Genomic DNA, 21574 nt, shown 5'->3' with positions numbered 1-21574 from the left:
ATTGCACACATGTATGGATTGTGTTTACTCAGTACCAAGTATATCTGCTTTGATAGAAGTAAATGCATAAATAAATGACCATATAAATAAATGGCATCCTTCACCTGGATTTCCAGGGTAAATTCTCTTGGGGCTTCAGGGCCAAACAAACGGTTGGCCTTCAGAGTACCAGTTTGATCCAAAGCAAAATAACTTCCTTCATTTCCCGACGCAATGCGAAACACAAAGGGAGCGCCGTTTCTGGGGGAGTCTTTATCACTGACTGACAATTTCAACAGTTCGGTACCAGCAACCTGATTAAGCTGGAGGTAGAGAGAAAAAAGGATGAGGCAGAAAAGCAAACACTTTGAGTGTGCAAACACAAACAGGCATGTACCTGTATGACAGCTGTGGAATTAGGTGGAGCAAAAACAGGGGGGTTGTCGTTGACGTCTGAGATGTCGATGTTAACCGTGACTCTGGTGGACATGGCAGGAGAACCACTGTCGAAGGCTTGCACTGACAAAGTGTACATGGATACCTAGATGGCATAAAAAATACTAAATAAGCATGGTATGGGACCATTGTGGGGTGTTATGCTACATTCACACCTGGCATGCGGCACCCGTTCAGCCCATGGTGTTTACACTGGACTGTCGCTATCCAATATTAGTGCACGTACCACCGAAAGTTGGAAGAGGGTTTGGTCCGAAATGTCAAAGTGGTGCAAATTTGGACTTTGTGTCATTTAATTCCAGCCAGGCAAAAAAGACAATTAATAATTTCTCCTCCATGGTCAATTTTCAAACAATTGGCATTTCCGTGAATTAAAAGGGATGCCACCCATACTTAACTACCATATTAGAGTCCTTGACTGATCAAAGTTCAACTGGTTTGGCTTTTAATGCGCGTCCACTGAAAAACGTTTTGTACGTAGAGCCTAAAAACTGTTTTAAAAACTTGTATGCGTATACATGCGTATACATGCGTTTGCATAGACTTTTCATTGAAAGTGGTTGTTAGAACACATGTCGCCAAGACCACTGTGAATGTAGCATATCTCTTAAAATAATATCTTATTTTTGGTGCTAACAAATTAGAAAAGTAAAATGCAACTTTCATGGGATATTGCAAACTGAAAGTATGCTTACAAGCTCTCTATCAAGCTTTTTATTGACTTTAAGCAGTCCTGTAACAGGATCAATCCAGAAGTGATTGCTCCGATCGCCTTTCAGAATGGAGTAGGTTATTCGCCCATTCACCTGGCTGTCTAGATCTTCTGCAGAAACCTAAATGACAAAACAAACACAAAAGGCAAAAGAGGAAATCAAATAAAAAGCTTATACTTTAGTCACAACTGCTCCTGATGGGTTGACACAGGCCTGGACAACCCAAAAACCTGTAGCACCCATGTGGGTCAACCCCCATACAGGTGCATGTGACCAAGGCATCAGGCAAAAAAGATGGAAAATCAATTGAAAGTTACCCTTGTAACTGTCTGTCCAACAGATGCATCCTCGCTGATAAGCACATTGTAAACATCCTGATCAAAGGTGGGGGCGTTGTCGTTGACATCCATCAGTTCAATGACAACCATGGTGGCTGTACTAAGAGGAGGGTTCCCACTGTCCCACGCCTCAACAGTGATGTAGTAGTCCTTACAAACCTCAAAGTCCAAGTCATCGGCTACAGATATTGAACCTATATGCACATAAAAATGTATTTATTCAGGGCATTCTGGGTTCAAGATTTCTTAAGTTATTCTTCTAATAAAGACTATGACAATGTGAGCAGGGCGACATAGGAAATATCTTCTCACCCAGTTTTCTGTTGATGATAAACTTCCCCAATTCATTGCCTGACCGAATGGTGTACGTGATCTCTGCATTTGGACCGATGTCAGCGCTCGTCGCCAACACGCGGAGTACCTCTGTCCCCACAGCTACATCTTCTGGGATTGTGACAGCGTAGTCCCTCTTCTGGAAAACTGGGGCATTGTCATTCACATCCAGCACCAAAATCGTCAAATCAACCTGAGGAAGACCCAGAACGTAGACAGGCTGTGACACATGAAGTCATTTGTTTTGTGGAGGTTTTATCTGTCAGAGTTGAAGTTAAAAGTTATGAAAATATAGCAATTTATTAGACTTTTGGCAAAATCTGTGTATCGTTTATCTAGCTTTTCCTTTTGTGGAACTACCCCATCATTAGGTTAAAAACATCTTTCTTGTTCATTTAAAATTTACATCAATTTGTTTGATCATTGATTACACCTTCAAACATTTAGTTTGTTAAACTAAATATAGAAAAAAAATCAATTAAAAATAAAAAAAAAGTTAAAAGTTTGTGAAGCTAACACTAACGAAAGTTGAAATATAAAATCAGTGACCAGACATTTTTATAAACTTTCATTTTATTCAATGATTGTTGTGCTTTTAAACAGAAAAGAATATACACATTTCCAAATAAGGTAGTGAGTCTGTCACGTTGGGGATTAAAGATTCAGAAAGATTAAAACTCTTAAAAAGCTGAAAAAAATATACATTAAAAAAATCTACAATCAAAAATGATTTTTTTCACAAAAGCTAAAATACAGCAGTGTCTTTTGCTGGTTAGAACTCAGTATTATTCTATGAAATAAAGCTTTTTTATTTTTTTGGTCTAAGTTAGTAAAGTACATATATATCCTTTCTGTATTTTATAGTAGTTTTGAGATGTAAATTAGTTACAAAATACTACAGCAATCTGCTCACTTATTTTTCTATAGTGTCAGTGTTTTATGAAAGAACTAATCCCTGCAAATATTCATGATATTATCACCGTTTCAAGGCTGCCAGTGGTGAGGTACAAACAATATGAAAGCAGGCAAAATCCTTCACCAACCTGGGAAGACATCGCCCCCTGCTGTCCAACTCTGTCAGTAGCCTGGGCACGAATTCGGTAGGACTCTTGGCTTTCTCTGTCCAGGGATTTTTCCAAAATAACTACTCCAGATAAGGAATCAATTGAGAAGAATCCATTGAACGAGTCCACAAGAGAATAGACCACTGTTCGGTTCAGGCCTGTGCAGGAAAATGTATAAAATTGATTTATGGCTGTTTCTTTTTAAATGCTTTAGGCTCACCTTTGTAAATGTGTAGCTTAAAAACCAACTGACTGGTGAGACACTGTCTCTATTTTGTTTTCATTGTATGTTAAAACGCATAAAATGAAACTTTGGCTCACATAATAACCCCACATGCCAGTTTAATATCACAGCAGCTTACCCTCATCAGGGTCAGTGGCTTGCAGCCTGGTAAGCAAAGCCTTGGGGGCAGCGTTCTCATAAACACTTGCCAGGTAATGGGTAGATGAGAACAAAGGGGCATTGTCATTCACATCCAACACTTTGAGAGAAATGTCAGATCTGCAGAACAGCCCTCCTCCATCAGTTGCCTGGGCAATGAGATTATAGGTGGGTACCAATTCACGATCCATTACAGTGGCAGTGCGCAACTCGCCTTTGGACAAAAAGACACAAGTTACACTGGGAATTTTCTGATAGCTAAATTAATTTAGTTTTATTCTATTTATTTTAACTTTGAAAGACTAATTTAAGGTACCAGTGTTTGCATCCATATAGAAATCTTCCACTCCAATGCCAAACAACGAGTACTGGATTTCAGCGCTGGAGCCTGAGTCGGCATCTGTTGCACTCACTGTAAGGATGCCCTTGTTGGTGAGAATGTCTTCCGGAAAAGAGGCACTATAGACTGCCTGCATTTAAACATATGACAAACAAACTAAGCATTTAGGCTTACAATAGAAATGTACTGAAAAATTAGACAAAAAAGAACCTGAATACCCTAATTATGTTCAAAATGTGACAATTATCCATATCTTTTCACATAATTCCGGTGCGACTGAACTACTTTGATATGATGCATCTCATTTGACACATCAAATTAACATCTTCGCAGGTTGGATTGCTTGTCAGATCGTTACCTTAGATTTCCCTGTGGCTTGATGTAGACGTGAAGGCAAATGCCTAATGTATAATCATGGTTCATGATTTGACAAGTTGATCAAAGTAAAGACAAGGAAGAACATCTGACAGCTTCGCTTTATACGTTTTTTCATTCTGTCAAGTAATGTTATGATTAAATCTTTTTTTAAGATGATCATATATCTTGCCAGACAGCCAATAATCCTTAACTATATCCACCTGAACCGCTGTGGTTTAAATTTAAAAAAAGGTAAATGACGGAGCGCTATACTGCAAGCTTTTTTGTGTGTTTTGAGGTTTATGGTCCTTTCGCTTGAACTTAAAAAAGAAATATAAGGCAAATAAAACTTTATTTCTGTTGCCCTAAATTTTATGAAAAATTTGTCATAAATCTAAAAGTACTGTACCAAATACAGTTACCATGTATGGTAGTGTACAGGTAATTTTTAACCTTTGTGCTATCCTAGGCACTTTAACGTTGGGAGTTGGGTCATCTAGACCCACTAGACAGTGCTCTGAACCTTTTTTCTTCAATGATTTGTGATCTTCACTGGTGTCCATGGATTACATGAAATCTTTCCACCTTTGTCATGGTAGGGAGACCATGTCAATGTAAGGGTGGGGTCATCTAAGATAGCACAAGGGATATAGAAACCCTTAAAAGTTTCAAAATAAAGGAATACCTAAACGAAAAGAACTTTTAATTTGAATAGATGCAAAGCTTTATTCTTCAAAATTAAGCTATTTTTATTAAAGTAAAAAAATGAAGTAAATGTGATTATTAAGCTACAGTAAATCAAATGTTCATATTAACATTTTTTGTATATTATTTCGGGATGAGTCCCGCTTAATCCACTTTTAGAGGCTTTTACCGTCACACTACATCTGAGTTATGTTCTATGAAATATAGTCTTGAAGCAATTTGTAGGAAATAATTAATGTTTGTAGAGTAATTCACGATGGAACACTGAATCAATATTTTAACTCAACAAAACCTGCTTCTGATATTGGGGTCTAGACTTTACTTTTCTCACCATGTCATAAATATGCAGATTTCAATTATTATAAAATGTTCCTTTGTAGATAAGGCCTAAATGTTATTTGAAAAAAATCAACATGTTTTATAACAGAATATGATGGGATTAAATGACATAATCGAACAATTTCAGAACTTTCGCAGTGATTATTTTATTACATCTTAACTATATATATATATATATATATATAAAGTATTTAATTGTTAATTTCTTATCCACAATTTCATAAATCTGTTCTGACCAAATACATTTATTTAATTTTATTTTTTTAATTAATGTGGTCAAAGGAAGACGTATTAAAATGCACCACCTCTTCATGTCTTCTTCCCTTACTTGTTTGCATATGGGGCTGTTGTCATTGGCATCCATCACTGTAACCTCCACAGCGGTGTGAGCCACATACAGCCCATCGCTGGCTGTGATATTGAGCAGATAATAGTCTTGCTGCTCACGATCCAGCAGTCCACTGACATACACTTTCCACTCCCCCTGAACAAGGGCCAGAGCAAACACACCCCGCTGATTTCCACCTAGACAAAAGAAGACAAACCACAGAGGAAGATGAGGAAAGGGGGCAAGAAAATGTGAACAAACCTTTTCTGTTGTCAGGTAAATAAACACAAGTTTCTAAATCAATCTGGTTGCACTGGATCAATAATAGAAGGTCCCCCTTGGACCCAAAAAACCTTATCATCAAAGTGCTATGCAGTGCAGGTATAGACACGGCCCTTTTTTTATTTTTATTTTTTATGACTGGCATGCATTTTTGGATAGTGTTAAAGAATAATAAATGTTAGTCTCATAAATAAGATAAAAGCTTTTGAGTGGAGGGCGGTCAATGCTTATTAATCTTCTATGCAAGAGTAACTATAAAAGAACAGCAATCTTTAAAGTTTCTAGATAAAACCAGCTTGTTGCTTCATCAGATGTATTTATTAAGATAAGTAGTTCATCTGTTCCACAGATGTGCTGCTTTTCTTACCATACCTAGGTTCTATATTATGTTTAAACAGTCATACAAGGCCTCGGCATCGTTTTATTTTATTATTGAACAGTAAAAAATTAAAAGCACGTTAAAAAAATTGTCTATCCTACATTTATGCTTTTAATGAATGTTTTATGGTTAAAGGAAGATTTCACTTTTGTTGAAAAGGGAATTGCATGAAGTACTTATGAATGGTTGGTGTTTGGAAAAGACACAGAAAGATACTTTGTTGGGAGAAGATAGCTATGGGCTTTATGGAAATCAAAGCATCAACAATACATTTTCACCTTAGAATAGGTGGCAGCATCATAAGAAAATACAATTTTTTAAAAGTATTATGTCAGCTTTATGTTTCATTTAAAGACTTATCTGATGAAAATCTGTTTTTTTTTATGTGATTAACATGTTTTTGTGGCATTATTATCATGGTGGAGGACATATACGGCAGAAAACAAACTTTCTGTCTAATTTTAAACTTTAAAAGAGAAGATATGATGATTAAGGGATATGCCTACATTTTAACAAAAGCTGAAACAAAACAGTGGGAAAACAGCCCTTTTCTTCCATCGTAAAACCCAGTAATTAGACCTAAAGCATAAATAACATCTTTGACAAAAACATTACTGAGTGAAAAATGGGAGACCAAAACTCTAGATCAGAAATTATGTAAACTTTGTACTGTTTATTCAATTAAACTCCAACCCTTTTTTTGATCATATGCCAAAATCAAATCTTATGACTAAGTTGAAACTTCTCGAGCTCGCCTCCCTTGTGTATTCCGTTCCGGGGAAGGAACACCCACAGAGTGACAGACTTCAACCCAAAGTCCGTGAGTCAGGCGCAGCTCAAGGCAGAAGTTAGCACTCTGAGCCACTCCTACCACATATCCACTCATTTTAGCAATAAAATTTGCACTACTGAGAGCTACGGGCTAATATTAAGGGACAAAATCAACCCACCGTATCAAAAGGTGCTTAATTTATGGCATAATATTGCATTGAAGCTTTTGTAAGCCAGCTTGGGGCTCACAGCTCACGGTTTTGAGTGACCCACGAGACTTGAGTCAGGTAAGCCACCTGAAGTAGATCAGAGCTGTTTGCAGCGCTTGCCTTTTCTTTGATTTCCTCACCTGTGATGTAAAAGCTAACCAGACGGTTTTGGTCTGTGCCATCTTGGTCTTTGGTTCTCAGAACAACCACCACCTCACCAAGAGGATCACTCTCCTTTACAGCACCTCTGTAGAACTCCCTGTCAAACTGTGGCGGGTTGTCATTGATGTCCGACACGGTTATGGTTACCACAGCGGAGGAGGAGAGAGGCAGCAACTCGGCCAGGTCAGAGGCCACTACTTCAAAACTGTAGCTGGAGCAGGCCTCGTGGTCCATCTGGCCCACTGTGGTGATCCAACCTGTTTTACTGTCAATGGCGAAGACAGAACTGGTGGTGATGGCGCTTGTGAGGTATGGAGCGTTGATCGTCAGGTCCAGATTGTAGGTAAGCAGAGCCCCAAGGCTATAGGTCACCTGTTGTTTAACACGCAGAAATGTTTCATTAACATATTATTGGAAAATAAGGACAAAAAGAAGTTGGAAAGAATTGTGCCACATACCTGTCCGTTGGAGCCCCAATCTGGATCAAGGGCACGGACTTGGATCACTCTTGTCCCTGCTGGCATCCCCTCCATCACGGTGGCAACATATGCATTAGTCTCAAATACTGGCTGGTTGTCATTCACATCTAATATCTGCGAAATAAGACAAATCATCGAAAATTCTGGTCTGCAAAGTGTAAAACACTCTCAAAACAACAAAAATTCCAACTTCGTCTTAAAAAACAAAAAACAAAAGAAACTATTCTTGATCCCATCACATACATGAAATGTGCATATTTGTCCCCAATAGTTCAACATTTTCTTTAAATTAAAATATAAAAGCAAATTTTGTTTTGGGATTTTTTATGTTTAAAAGGAAGACAAGGCACTGCTTTCAGCAAAAAGTCTTTTGCCATGTTGCTCTTTGATCAAAACTTATTGTCACTATAAAAGTAGTTTGGAGGCAGAGTTTCCATTCGCAAGACGCAGAACAATTTGAATAATTTAACAGGCTTCTGGCTTTCATTTTTTTTTTGTCATTTTTAAACCTATACCCAAGATAAACTGTTGTGTTTTGTTTACAGTGAAGTTGGTTTGCAAGAAAACAGGAGAAAAAACAAAAACAAAAAAAACAATGAGATTGGCTATTTGACAGGGGGATCTAGTCACAAATGAAGTGTTTTGATGATATTCCTAATATAATATTAATTTTAAAATTTTAAGAGAAAATGAGTTAATCAGGACCTTCACCGACCTTAACCTCCACATCCACAGTAGTGACAGACTCAGTCAGGTCTCGTCTTGTCATTGCTGCTACTTTAAAACGGTAGATGTTGACGTCTTCATAGTCTAGCGGTTTCAGCAAGCGGATGAGACCTGTTTCCTTCTCCACCATGAAAGTTTCTCCTTGGTTACTGTCGAGCGTCTCTCCTCCAACTGCAGTGAAGAACCCCACCTGGCCCGGACCCAGGTAAACAGAGCCCAGCGCTGTTCCTACTGATGTGTCTTCGGGGATGGTGAAAGAGTACTGAGGCTGACTGAACGAAGGAACGTATGCATCTGGGGGAACAACGTGGATGAAAGCTGAAACCAGCGAGTGCTTGGGTGGAGAACCCCCATCTGTGGCTTTAACAAAGAAGGACAGCACAGTTCCCTGTAGGTGGTCCACTGTGCTTTTAGTCATCATCCAGCCACTGTCTGATTCCACCTGCACACCCACAGAAACATAACAATAAGCTTTAGAAACAACAATTACCATTTCAGTTAATATCCTAGATTCAGATCTGCTAAAATTAGTATAAAAGTATAAGTAACAAAAAATGTTTATGTTTAAGCCATTTTCATGTTGGATTTTGTCATCTTGTCATACATTTGGAGCAGATGTTGTTTGTTTATGGCCTGAATATGATTAGATTTTAGAAAATGAACCCAACATCAACCTCAATGCAACATCATTCAGTGGATGAATACAAATCTGTAATATAATGAACACAGATGGCATTTAATCCTCTAATATCAAGAGGAGGCTGTTAGCTTAAAGTACCCTCTAATTAAAAATTAATTTATACCGCACGGGTCTTTGCTCTAATACAGTGTACAGTATTCATTAGTAGCGGTTTATATCCAGCTTCATAAAACTGAATTTTTAGTCTATTGTGGTGTCTTTTTAGGGACATAATAAGCTGGATTCTAATGTACTGACCTCCAAAACATCAACAAGTGAGAGGCGGGCCTCACTGTAAAGGGAGTAGGTTATCCTTCCATTAGAGCCAGCATCAGGGTCAGTGGCCTGGATCTGAGTGACGAGAGAACCTTTGGCGACATTAGCTTTGATGCTCATACGATACTCTACTGCTCTGAACTTAGGAGCGTTGTCATTTTCATCGGCCAGGACCACTCGCACTGTGCAAAATGATGCACGCCCTGGGGAAGAATAAACATCCATTAATTATTATTCTGCTTCAGAAACAAAAAAATGACATTGGTGGATAATGATTTTCAAGGCAAGTTGTTATGTAAAAATTTAAAACATTGGTGATGTGATTAAAGTCCCACTCCGATCATCTTTTGATCTGTTTTAAAACGTTCCCATTGATCTTTTGATTATGATAATACCATTTCTAGCCAAAAGGGGAAAAAAAGTTTCATTTTGTAGGCCATAATTTCTGCAGAGTGGTACGAGTTTACCAGAAATTTCAGCGGAGTAAGCCCGCCTCTACTTCCTGTCATCCATCTATGCACTCTCTCTCCCACCAGTTTACAGCCCCTTACACCCCAACCTAACTTTACCGATGTAACTAAAATGGCGAGCAATACTGGAGAACATGGATCTAGTCGTCTACAAGTGGATGCATCAGAATGGAGCAGGGAGCTTGTGGCCTGCCCAGCATATTTTCTACATCACAAACAAGCTCTTTTTCAAACTGCATTTTTTTGTCTGCTCCTGACTCACCGATATTTGAATAAAGAAATACTCAGAAATGCAATTTTAAGCTTAATTCTCTTCATGTATGTCCCCCATCATGGCAAAAAATGCCGCAATAGCATGTTAAAAACACCTAAAAACATGATTTTTCTTTTTTACAGAGTGTGTCTGTAAGCGCCAACATTGCTAGGTTTAAAATAGAAATACCTCCACCATCCAGGGCCATGACAGTCAGCACCATGTCTTTGTTCAAAGGATTTTCTCGATCTAACATTTCTACTGTGGATATGACTCCATCTGCATCAATGGTAAACTGACTTTTCCCCAAGTCATTGATGAAGGAGTAGGTGATCTGGCCATTCAAACCTGAGTCTTCATCTGTCGCCCTAACCTAAGGATCAGTTGAAAAAAGACCACATTGATCACATTCATGAATTCAATAATGTTTCCTTTTAAGCTTAAGTATAGTAGAGCAAAATAACCTGAATGACTCTTGATCCTGGAGAAGAATTTTCCGGGACTTCGGCCAGGTAAAACCTCTGACTGAAAACCGGGCTGTACAGATTAGCTCCCAGGACACGCACGACCACCTGCAAATCAGTCTCAGTCATTCCATCACCCTTTTCCAGATAACTGCATGCTGACATTTTGTTGATGCTATAACATTAAATATCATGGGCTGATTTGTTATGCATTATTGGCTCAATGTAGAAATATGAAGCCTGTAAGCTACTAATGACCAATATTAATTACAGACTTGCAGGCACTCAGAACCCTTTAAAATATCAAAAATGCATTTTTTTCTTTAGGTATAAATAGATAGTATATATACCCTATATTCCATATATACATTCCATTTTTAATTAACACAAGTTGACAGATGTGAGCATACTTTCTAGGTAGCAGCTCAACTTCCTAGTAAATCTGAAATGACATGGTATTAACCTCACAGAAATCGACAGTTCTACTGGACAGCTGTGGCAGATGTTTGTAATAATTCCAGAATTAAGGGGTTGCTAATAAAGAGCCTTCAGCGAATGATATTAACGCTAGAGGGCTTTAAAAAAAAGCAAATCAGTTGACAGGACAAGATTGTAACTGCCAAAAAGTGGTTTCACCTGAGCGCTGTTGGTAAAGACTCCATCTGACACAGAGACATTGAGCTGATAGGAGAGTTTCATGCCTTGTCTCCTCTTGTTAGACAGACGAATCACCCCCGTATGTGGCTCCATCATAAAAGTCATTTTCTCATTTCCCGAGAGAATACTATACCTGTGGAGAGAGAAAAAAGAACCTGATTATGGCACATAAAGCTTTAAGGATACAAGTGCTAATGGATGCTTCTAGTCAAAAGTGTCAAGCCACCAGTTCCTGCTAAAAGTCTAATTTAAAGAAAAGAAAAAGTAAATGTTTTGTTAGTTGAGTTAAACTACAACTTTCTAAAAAAATGTACTTTCTTACCTCAGTTTTTGTGCGTCACAAATGTCTGCATCTGATGCCTGAACGCAAACCACAAAATGTCCTCTGGGAGCAAGCTCGCTGACAAAGGCCTCATATAGCGCTTGGCTGAAATTAGGTGGGGTGTCGTTTGTGTCAGTTACGGTCACAGTGACACTAACATCACTGCTTAGGGCAGGTTCTCCGCTGTCCGTGGCTCTGACAATGAAGTTGTAGTACTGCATGAGCTCATAGTCCAGCATTCGTGCGGTGAATACTGATCCGCTGCTGCTGTCGATTTGGAAGAAGTCGGTGCTGTTGTACATGTCAGATAGGATCTGGTAGGTCACAGCAGCGTTCTTTTCTGAGTCTTGGTCTTGAGCGAACACCTACAGGAAGGGAGTCAGCACATTATGATTCCTAAAGCACCATTCATTTTGTTCGTTTACAAAAATGTCATGTATTTTCACAGTGTCAACTGTAACAAAAAAGAACAATAGGGCATAATATAACTACACCTACAATCAGATCTAAACCCTTACCTTGAATTTTAAAATGTATTTTAGAAATATTGTTTATATATAGCAATATTGTTTATATATAGTTAAATGAAATTTGCCAAGTGGAAAAAGTTTGAAGGTTAAATTCCTGCAATCAGATTCTGTACTATTTAGCTGATCTGTAAATTCTATATTATGTATATACAGTTGATGTATTTAAAGATTTATTAGTACATTCAGTGTCATTTAGAAACTTGTTTACTTCCCAACGGAAAAAAGCAGAACCGTGTTGTTTATGCATTTTGCCATTATTTACTGTCAAAAGCCTGTCTTAAATTTTGCGCTTGACATAGTAGGACAGTGGCAGCAAGGAGAATACAGATACTTTACAATGGTGTAGATTGTGTGCAGGAAAATAAATAAATCTTGTAGAAAAAAAAAACCTTTCCAACAGTGGGTGAACATTTTGGATAGTAAATTTAAAAGACAACAATCATTTAGTTTAATCAGCAACACAACAGTCAAGAGCAATATCTGAAGGACAAGCCAAATCAATTGGCTTTCAGATCAATAGAACCACCCTAGAGTTTTCACTACACTATAGAGTTACATTATTACATTTTTGGGTAAATAATAGGATAAAAAGTTTCTATGAAAAAGAAACATTGCCCTTGGAGGCATTAAAAGATAAAAACCTTCTGCTTTGCTAACAGTAAATACCACCCCTGTTTTTTTTTTCTTCCAGGCTACAAAAAGTCAATTTCAACAGTGCACGGCAACTTAAAGGTAAATAGGAAACAAATAATACATAAGCAGTCTTTCATGTATCAGTTAAACAAAATCTTGACTTAAACAAATTCCACTTCCACAAAAGCAGCAACCCACCTGTAAGACAGATGTTCCTGTCATGGAGTTCTCAGACAGAACACAGGCGTACGACGAATTATGGAACTCTGGCGGGTTATCGTTAACATCCAGAACCACAATATCGACATCCACCTCAGATTTTGCTCCGGTTAGAGTATCCGCAGCCTTCACCGTTAAGCGGTAATACTGAATTGTCTCATAGTCTAATGGATAAACGACGGTGATAATTCCAGTGTCAAAGCCGATGTCAAACTGCACCATTGGGTCTCCGTCTGTGATGGTGAAGATTATCTCCTGGCCTTCAGGGCTGCTGGCATTGATGCATAGAACAGAGGTGAAGACGGCCACATCCTCTCTGACTGTGACACCATAGAAGGACTTGTCAAACACCGGCATGGCTTTATTCACCACAGTGACGGGCAGCGGCACCTCACTGGACAGACGGGGGAATCCTCCATCCGTGGCCACCACTGTCAGCTTGTACTCTGTGTTCGACAAGTTTGCTCCAAAGGCTCTCTTTAAGATCAGCTCTCCAGTCACTGGATTAATCTGAGGGAAATGTTAAAGACGACGTTTTTGTAAAAAATAAAAAATAAAATAAAAATTGGGGAAATCAAAACATAAATAAATGAAACTTTTACCTCAAAGTTTCTCTGCTGCATCTTAAGGCTGTAAGTCACTTCTCCATTTGGGCCGTAGTCCCGGTCCACTGCAGAGACCCTGAAGATGACTGACCCTGGTACTGCTTCTACTTGAACCGCAGCATAGTAGGGGAGGTTCACAAACTCTGGAACATTGTCATTCACATCCTCCACCTAAGAGTACAGAGGTTTGCAAAACATTGTGTGTGCATGGTTCCATTTAAAACAATTCATGTCATAGCACAGTAATGCTAAATAGTCAAAAGTATTTCACAAAGATCATCACTAACTCATATAATTTCCAATTGTGTTTCAGTGAAGCTAAACATAAACAGAATATATATTTTGGTTGGTTATTGTCATTTTACTTGGGAAAGTTAGGGAAGTCCCTAAAGTTTAAGCTTTAAAAAAACCTTTTCTAGTAGGGTTCAATTAGACTTATTTCCATAGCTCAAGCCTCAAACACAGTCATCTTAAAGCACTTCTCATTCATCCAGGTGACATCTTCAAGTTTAGTCATGGTAACTCGACTTAAAAACTTCTTCCTTAAAATGTTTCACCACTCATCCCAGAGGCTTCATCGATATTACCCAAGCTGCTTCAGCAGTCTCTGATGATGTCAGTTGGATGAATGGCGAAATGTTTCAGGGAAGAAGTTGCCATGACTCAACTTTAAGACAACCCAAGAATAAAAAAAAAATTGTGCTGTATCATGTCCATTTGACAAACACAACTTGTTAAGGTTGTTTTACACCCACCTGAACTTGCACAGTCACCCTGGCTACCTTCAGTACTTCATCTTCCCTGCTGACTTCCACCACCAACTCATAACTTTCATTCTCCTCTCGATCAAAAGGCACTCCGGTGGTGAGTACCGCTCCACAGGTGGGCCGGATGGCGAATCGTCCTCCCGGGTTAAGCAGTGTATACTTCAGTGGCTCATTGAGCCGGTGCCCAATTGTGTTTACAATAGTCACTAAAGTGACATTGGATACGTTCTCAGAGATGGAGCCAGAGAACACTGGGACAGGGAAGAAAAGGTCGCTGTCCATCGCATCTTTAACAAAAACTATGACTGATGCTATGCTGGAAAATCGTCCGTCCCATACCTTCAAACAAATAGGCCATTACTTTTGAACGGCAGTTGTCCAACAGTTCTGACATTAATAGTCTGTGTATGAGGAATTTTAAAGAAGGAGACAATCACTTACCCTCACATTAAAGCGGTAACGTTCCTTACTGAGATTCTTGTTTGCGACAGTCACAACTCCGGAGTAGCGGTCCACAAAAAAGTATTCCATACTGCTATCAACCAAAGAGTAATATAGCTTTGGTGTGGTTGACTCTCCAGGGATCATATCAGGGTCTAAAGCTTCAATTCTGAGAACCTCAACCCCCACATAGGTGGGCAGCAGAAGAATCGTCTCATACATTTCCTGGGAAAATTTGGGGGGTGAGTCGTTGATGTTGATCACCTAAAGAAAGGTGTAAATGTATAGAAATCATACAATGACATCAGATTAAGACCTCAAGAACATGAAAAGATGTTGTTCACTTGCCTTTATGAAAACCTCTGCTGGGCTGTCAGCACACAGAGAAGGCTCTCCACTGTCTTGTACTTGAACCCGGAAGAGAAACTCAGAGAAAGTTTCATAATCCAAATTTGCAATTGTTCTAAATTAACAAGAACAAATGAACACACCCATTAGAAAAGACATCTGTTTATAACCAGGTGAGATATATCAGCCGAGTTACAAGCAATGACTATACCGAATGGACCCTGTGCCAGAGTCCACACTAAAAAACATCCGAGCCGTCTCATCTATGATCTGGAACACAAGCATGGCATTGTGATTGCGGTCCTTGTCTGTGGCCTGAATGACCAGAGGATTACCGTCCTCCCCCAGGACCACGCTGTTGACCAGGGCAGCTTCACTGACTCTACCGGCATATCTGATGAAAGGAAAATAATGACCAAAAAGATCACTGTACATATGAATTGTCATATAAAATATATGAAAAATATAGGTCGACTAATCATCACCGATACCTGATTTGAAGGAGTTCTGGTGGGTTATCATTGATATCCCCAACTTGAACAATAACAGCAGCACTGGCTTCCACCCCAGCCATGCTTAGAGCACGCACCATCAGAAAGTAGGATGCTGTTAGCTGGTTGTAAATAAAAATCCATTAGGTTAATAAATTCTTGGTCTTTTTGGCAAAAACTCTCCTTTGTTTGAGGCAAACTTGGCAGTCTGTAATTTGTCGGTAATAGGATGGCAAACGTTAAATTAACAACTCAGCCTCAGCTGGATTTGTACTTTGTCTTGAAAAGTTCTTTTTTCTGTTCCTAAACACACATCTTGATATCTGTTCAAAAGTGTGATTGTTTTTGACAAAATTGACTTAAAATCTTACTTTAAAGTTTACCTATTAAAACATGTCAATACTTACAGTATATACATATTTACTTTAATTGTTTTAAACGTTTTTTGCACATTATTAAACAAAACAGATAGGAAAACAATGGACTTAGTTTGTCAACAAGGGGCCTATTTGTCACTCCAATATACAGATAAATGTTTTGGGGCAACATGGACTAAATGTCTTGCCCAAATCCTCACTTAATATCAGACTGGTAGACAGTTGATCTACTTCTTCGGCAGCTACTCCCCATTTATTAGTCATGATTATTAACCAAATTCCTTTATTTATCATTTTTTCTGATGAGGATCTTCACATAAAATTACAAAAAATTTACCGGTACTTTTTTTTAGCATTGTAACCTGAATCAGAAATTAACAAATCAAGTCTTGAATTGGGGATTCATTCTTAAACAAGAAAAAAAAGTGACATTCTCCTCTAAAGTACAGTAACTGTGATTACGTCAAATAAGATGCTTTAAGCATTTTCTTTTTTATAAGATGTTAGAATCATAATGACACAGTTTCATGTCAAGACACACAAGAAAAATAAGTTAATAAGGTCAAAAGTAGAGGAAAACAAAGATAATACTCCACAATGGAAAACATCAACAAACCTCAAAATCAAGCATCTTGCGAGTAGTGATTACGCCAGTGTGCTGATTAATAGAGAAGCTGCGTTCCTCATTGCCTCTGGTGATGTCAAAAATGAGAGGAGAGCGGCTCAGGGCAGTAACTGTGGTTACGTGTGTTCCACTATTACTGTTCTCCATTACCTTTGAAAAAAAGGACAGCAAAGATCAATTTTGAATGTATATATATCTCTCTTATGTCCATGCATCTAAAGTTGCAGAACTTATTTCTCATATGTGGATTCTATAAGTTGAAAATGTACTCCTCTCTTCTACCATTAAATGTATCCATTGCTTCCTCCAAGCCCCCCTGTCTGATACAATCAATTTTCTATTTCCCTATTTCTGACTTTACCTCAGCTTGATACTCTTTCTGAAAGAATTTCGGTTTGGAGAAGTCAGAGAGCATCAAGGAAATGCGAACCAAAGCCGTGGCCGACAATGGAGGAAATCCATTGTCTGTAACGCGTACGGTGAGGGTGTAGAAGCCCACAGATGTGATGTCCAGATCCTTTGCAATCGAGATACGGCCAGTTGCATTATCAATAATGAATACACCTCTGGTGTTACCTGCATGTGGCCAGAGTTGTACATAATTACTGACAAAAAAAAATTCTTATGGCATAATCGTCACCTAATCGTTGTCACCTTCTTAAAATAATTGCCTAGGTCATTTTTTGACAAAAATTATTTTTTTGCCTAAATCCTCTCCTCATAGTGCTGCCCACCTCTGGTAAAATGGCCTACATCCTCAGTTAAACAGAACAAGCCATTCTACTCCTTTAGTATAATTGTCTATGTCAAGAGTGTGACTTACGCAGTTTTATTTTGCCTAAGTCCAAAATCAATGTGATTTAGACAATTTTATCTGCATTTTAAGATGGCTGCTGTTTTTTTTTTTCAGATTCTTAGGTTATTTCCATAATTCAGGGCTCCTCCCATATTGGTAGGTAAAAATGTTTACTATGCTATATACTAGGCTAAAATATTCCATTAGATTTCATCTTTTGATCCCTTTTTGTAGTTAAAATTTCAGTTTAGGAAGTCGGCTAAAAAAATCCAAAAAGTAATATGGCTTTTAGAAGTAATACTATTTCTTATCTAACAATGTTTGAATGAACAGTAGGATTTTGACGTCTCATTTTCTCAACAGTCCATAATCCAATTAACATTTTTATACTGTATTGCAATCTACAATCTAAAAAGAATCCCAAAGGACCCTCTTCACTTTGGGCTTTTTTAGACATATGAGTAATATGAGTTATCATAACATGATTTGACTGGTGTAATTGTATGCTGTTCTGCTGTTAACTTAGATAAGTTAATTATTCTCTATGAGTTCTGGTAAATCGCCTGTCCTTCCTGGGGGAGGATCCCTTCTTCATGTGATTCTGTTTTTTCTGGAATCCAGTTTTTTCAGGATTTTTACCTTACCGCGAAGGGGGGTCTAAGGGCAGGGATGCCAGTTTAGTTTAGTCTGTTAAAGTTAAAGTTTAGTATTATCCTATTGAATTCTATGCATTTATGATCCTTTTTGATTGTATGTTTACCTTACAATTACCGGTACGAAGCCCATTGAGACGACTGTTGTTGTGAATTTGGGCTATACAAATAACATTGAATTGAATTGAATTGAGTGAAGAGAAGTCTGTTTGGACAATGGACTTGCAAGCTGTGCTGCTGTGTCCAACAACCCAAGCCAGCAGTTTATATTGCAAAACAAAACTGCAGGTCCATACCTTTACCCTTTTTCAACTTGGGTGCAAAGAAAGCTACTGCTACATTTGACAAATCGGAAGGTGACATGTGTAGTGAGGTATTTGCTCATCTTTAATGTTGTCATTTTGAAGGTGTGATCAAGGTTATCCAGAACTCAAGGAGACCATAGTGTGAACTGATGGTTGCCGTTGCATGTGTGGTGAATGCATACTCTGAGCTGGCAAGGAACTATTGGGTACTGATAATTCAGAAATACCTTGTTGCAGGTCTTACAAATGAAGTGTGACAGCATTCGTAGTACTATTAAACAAAAAATTGTTCGATATTTTCACCCCAAGAGACCATGTCATTATACTTCAGATTGGAAGTATAAGGCTATCCCCTTAACATGTGAAAGTGCTTAAGCAAAATGGGTTCCTGAAACTGAATAGATCTTTCTTCAGGCTCCAGGCAACAAAAGCTACAGTCAAAAAAGCATCATATCCTACTGTGCATTACTCACAGGCTCTTCAGTTTATCACCATTTATGTTGTCCTTCTCAGAACCCTCTATATGGAAATAACTGCCACAAAGGGTACAGGTGTCAAATGGGTCATTGGTATGGATAAGAAAGAAAGAAGAAAGTTCCAGAACCTCCAGTCAATGAAACCCATCACTTTTTTTTACTATTTCCCATACTAATAGGCATTAGACAAGAACCCTACAAAGAAGAGCTGGATAGAGAAGTGAAGAAATGCACATTCCTCCAAAGCATTATGCTCAGTTAGTTTGTTAGTAATGTTTTTTTCCTAATAGAATTGAAGGCTTAAAATTGCCTAAATTACAAAGGCATGTTTAAAAATTAGCCTAAGTCATTTAATTCTCCCATGTTCCATGTTTGGGTAACTGTTGTTTGTATGTCAACGGGCATCTGTTGTCATAGCCTGTTATGATTAAAATTTTAGTAACTATCAACAAACTGTTCCATTTTTTGTGTTTTCTGAAAATCAGAAAAAATGACTTTGGCAATTATTTTAAGAAGGTGTATTTAAAACTGAAAAAAGACCAAAGTTTTAATCTGCTATTAGTTCATATAGTACCTGCTTCAATGCTGTATGTCAATTGACCATTGATTCCACTGTCTTTGTCTAGAGCTGTCACCTGGAGTACAGAATACCCAGCAGGTGATGTTTCATAGACCACAGCGTCATATGTGGTTCTTGTGAAGAAGGGAACATTATCATTGATGTCTTCCACTGCCACCACAATACGAGCCAAGTCCCGGTTAAATGGAAACTCTTGGTCCTTGACCTAGAAAAGAAGAAGTAAGAGATAAATGTCAGTGGAGCTGTAGGAAGAAATAAACGGACAGTAGCAGTAAAGCAGTACTGGATGTCTGTTCTCACCATAACAGTGAGGATGTGCTGCGTTCTGGCCTCGTAGTCCAGCCTGTCTGCAGTGTAAATAACCCCTGTACCAGGACTGACCCTGAAGAGTCTCATACTGCCAGGGTCCACGCTTGCGTACATGGAGAAGCTCAAACGGGCACGCTCATCTATGTCTGTTGCTCTAACCCGCAATAGCTCCATGTCAGCAGGTGCGTCCTCTGAGACAGTCACGTCATAAGTCGGCTGTGAGAAGACGGGAGGGTTGTCGTTGCTGTCCTGTACTCTGATGAACACCTAAAAAACCACGAGGTGGAGCAGCAAATCTGTCAGCAGATTAAGTGCAAACTTTAAATGAGCTTATTTATGAGGCTTTGTCAGGTGCCTTGATCTGTGTTATTTGCAAGATAAGCCTGTGAAAACCCAAATTACTCTGATATAGAACAAAGCAGTTACCATTGGACCTTTTTAATATCCTAATACTTGGCCTTTATAAGTCCTGGATAATCACATTAAGCCAGGGACACAGAGCATCTTTCTTACTTCAAGGCCAGATTGGAAAAGAAGGGAGGTAAAAAGTGTGGAACAGCAGGCAGCCTAAAAGCCATGTCATAGCCACTCAGACAAGAAATGAATCTTAAAAAGAAGTGCCAATGTAGAGAAGGAACCTTGAAGAGAACAGGTTTCCAAGGAAGAAGGTTAACAATAATTTAATGTGAACCTGGAGTGTAACGGAGTCAGTGCAGCTGAACAAAACACAAATCAAAGCTTTGTGCACCTGAGCTGTGGCAAAGCTGGTCCCATCCGTCACCTGTACAGTCATGTTGTACACTGACTGCACCTCCGCATCAAGGGGCTTGGCCACGACGAGGGTCCCTACTCCGACTTGAAGGTCAAACTGCATGTCGAAGCTTCCTAACATAACAGACACAGAGGTGAACGCACACACAGCATGAGTCATTCCAAATTCACTTTCGCGTGCCAAACTCAGGTGCTTTAAGTTATTACTGTGTAATTGTTTTGGCCGCGTGCCGCCATCTGAAGCTGGAGGGTCTGTGAAATAAAACGATCTGAAATGTAATGCAGTGTAGCACCAAACCCACTTGGCAGTGTGAGGGCTGTTAACAGCCATACCAACATCTGTCTTATCACTTCAAAACACACCCCATCAAAGAGATCACAAACCCGCAGCCGGGTCTCTTCCACAAGCAGTGAGTGCACAGTTTATGGGCCTAATGTTTGATTAACATGAGGCAGAGGATTGATACGCGTTAGGTATTCAAGGCCATCCTTCATCTCATCCCAGTTTCTCTCTGGAGATATCTGGGAGCTTGAGGTCCCTTCAGCATATGAATACTGATTGAACATTTTTCACAGAATCACTGATGCGTGCTGAAGGGGAGCAAGCCACTATTTTTGTTTTGTTTTTTTCATTCTTGTTGGAGAGAAGGCTGGTCAATATTACATGACAAGAAATCCTTTGTTTAGCACAATGACATGGAGTCCCAAAATACATTTTTAAGGAATCTAAACTAACGGGAGAGCTCATGGCGGAATCTTACAAATATGCTGTGACACAAGTCATTAACAAAATGAGGAGTTCATTATCAACTGTGGCTCTATTCAAAAATGTTCCTTTGTATTTTCATGATCACACCAGACAGCCAGGTTTGAGTCTCTTCTTGAACTGGAATTCTTTTCCCCTTCAAGTGCAGATGTCTATCTCCCCTGGTCTCTTTATGGGTATGTCTGTGTGCTGCTGGGGGCGTGGCTTTCTGCCTCCCTGGCAACTGCATGAAACAGATGCGACCCATCATTTTAATGCTGCTGCAGCGGCCAGGAGTGTCAGGCTGGACTTTAGTCCTGTCCATGTCTCACATTCCTCCCTGCAGCAGTGCTGACCCACTTTCAACTCTGCTGATTGTCTTTTCTCATAACTTTTGTCAAATCATCAAATCACACTTCAAATGTGACCCTCTGAGTTGG

General features: G+C 38.9%; 1 protein-coding gene across 9 annotated transcripts in view; it reads right to left on the bottom strand.

The window, feature by feature from the left end:
- fat3b (FAT atypical cadherin 3b) overlaps positions 1-21574 on the bottom strand; it is a 73944-nt gene that overhangs the window by 27341 nt on the left and 25029 nt on the right. For all 9 annotated transcript variants that reach the window (XR_013647600.1, XM_078931109.1, XM_023962741.2 and 6 more), the window contains 29 exons: positions 20367-20503; positions 19610-19885; positions 19304-19514; positions 16861-17075; positions 16491-16649; positions 15498-15619; positions 15218-15400; positions 15007-15121; positions 14659-14922; positions 14206-14556; positions 13448-13621; positions 12825-13355; positions 11464-11828; positions 11121-11274; positions 10485-10592; positions 10210-10393; positions 9280-9500; positions 8332-8784; positions 7596-7730; positions 7116-7509; positions 5335-5531; positions 3582-3735; positions 3246-3479; positions 2863-3041; positions 1799-2012; positions 1466-1680; positions 1131-1268; positions 377-520; positions 105-302 (listed from right to left, as the gene is read on the bottom strand). Coding sequence is in view for 8 of the 9 variants with exons in the window: in XM_078931109.1 (XP_078787235.1) it covers positions 105-302; positions 377-520; positions 1131-1268; positions 1466-1680; positions 1799-2012; positions 2863-3041; positions 3246-3479; positions 3582-3735; positions 5335-5531; positions 7116-7509; positions 7596-7730; positions 8332-8784; positions 9280-9500; positions 10210-10393; positions 10485-10592; positions 11121-11274; positions 11464-11828; positions 12825-13355; positions 13448-13621; positions 14206-14556; positions 14659-14922; positions 15007-15121; positions 15218-15400; positions 15498-15619; positions 16491-16649; positions 16861-17075; positions 19304-19514; positions 19610-19885; positions 20367-20503 (6425 nt within the window). In the remaining variant the exon portion in view is untranslated. The remainder of the gene's footprint in view (positions 1-104; positions 303-376; positions 521-1130; positions 1269-1465; positions 1681-1798; positions 2013-2862; positions 3042-3245; positions 3480-3581; positions 3736-5334; positions 5532-7115; positions 7510-7595; positions 7731-8331; positions 8785-9279; positions 9501-10209; positions 10394-10484; positions 10593-11120; positions 11275-11463; positions 11829-12824; positions 13356-13447; positions 13622-14205; positions 14557-14658; positions 14923-15006; positions 15122-15217; positions 15401-15497; positions 15620-16490; positions 16650-16860; positions 17076-19303; positions 19515-19609; positions 19886-20366; positions 20504-21574) is intronic.

The sequence above is a fragment of the Oryzias latipes genome, chromosome 14 (assembly GCF_053564925.1).
Source record: "Oryzias latipes strain Hd-rR chromosome 14, Olatipes_Hd-rR_3.1".
NCBI lineage: Eukaryota > Metazoa > Chordata > Actinopteri > Beloniformes > Adrianichthyidae > Oryzias > Oryzias latipes.
This window is presented reverse-complemented; position numbering and strand designations above follow the sequence as displayed.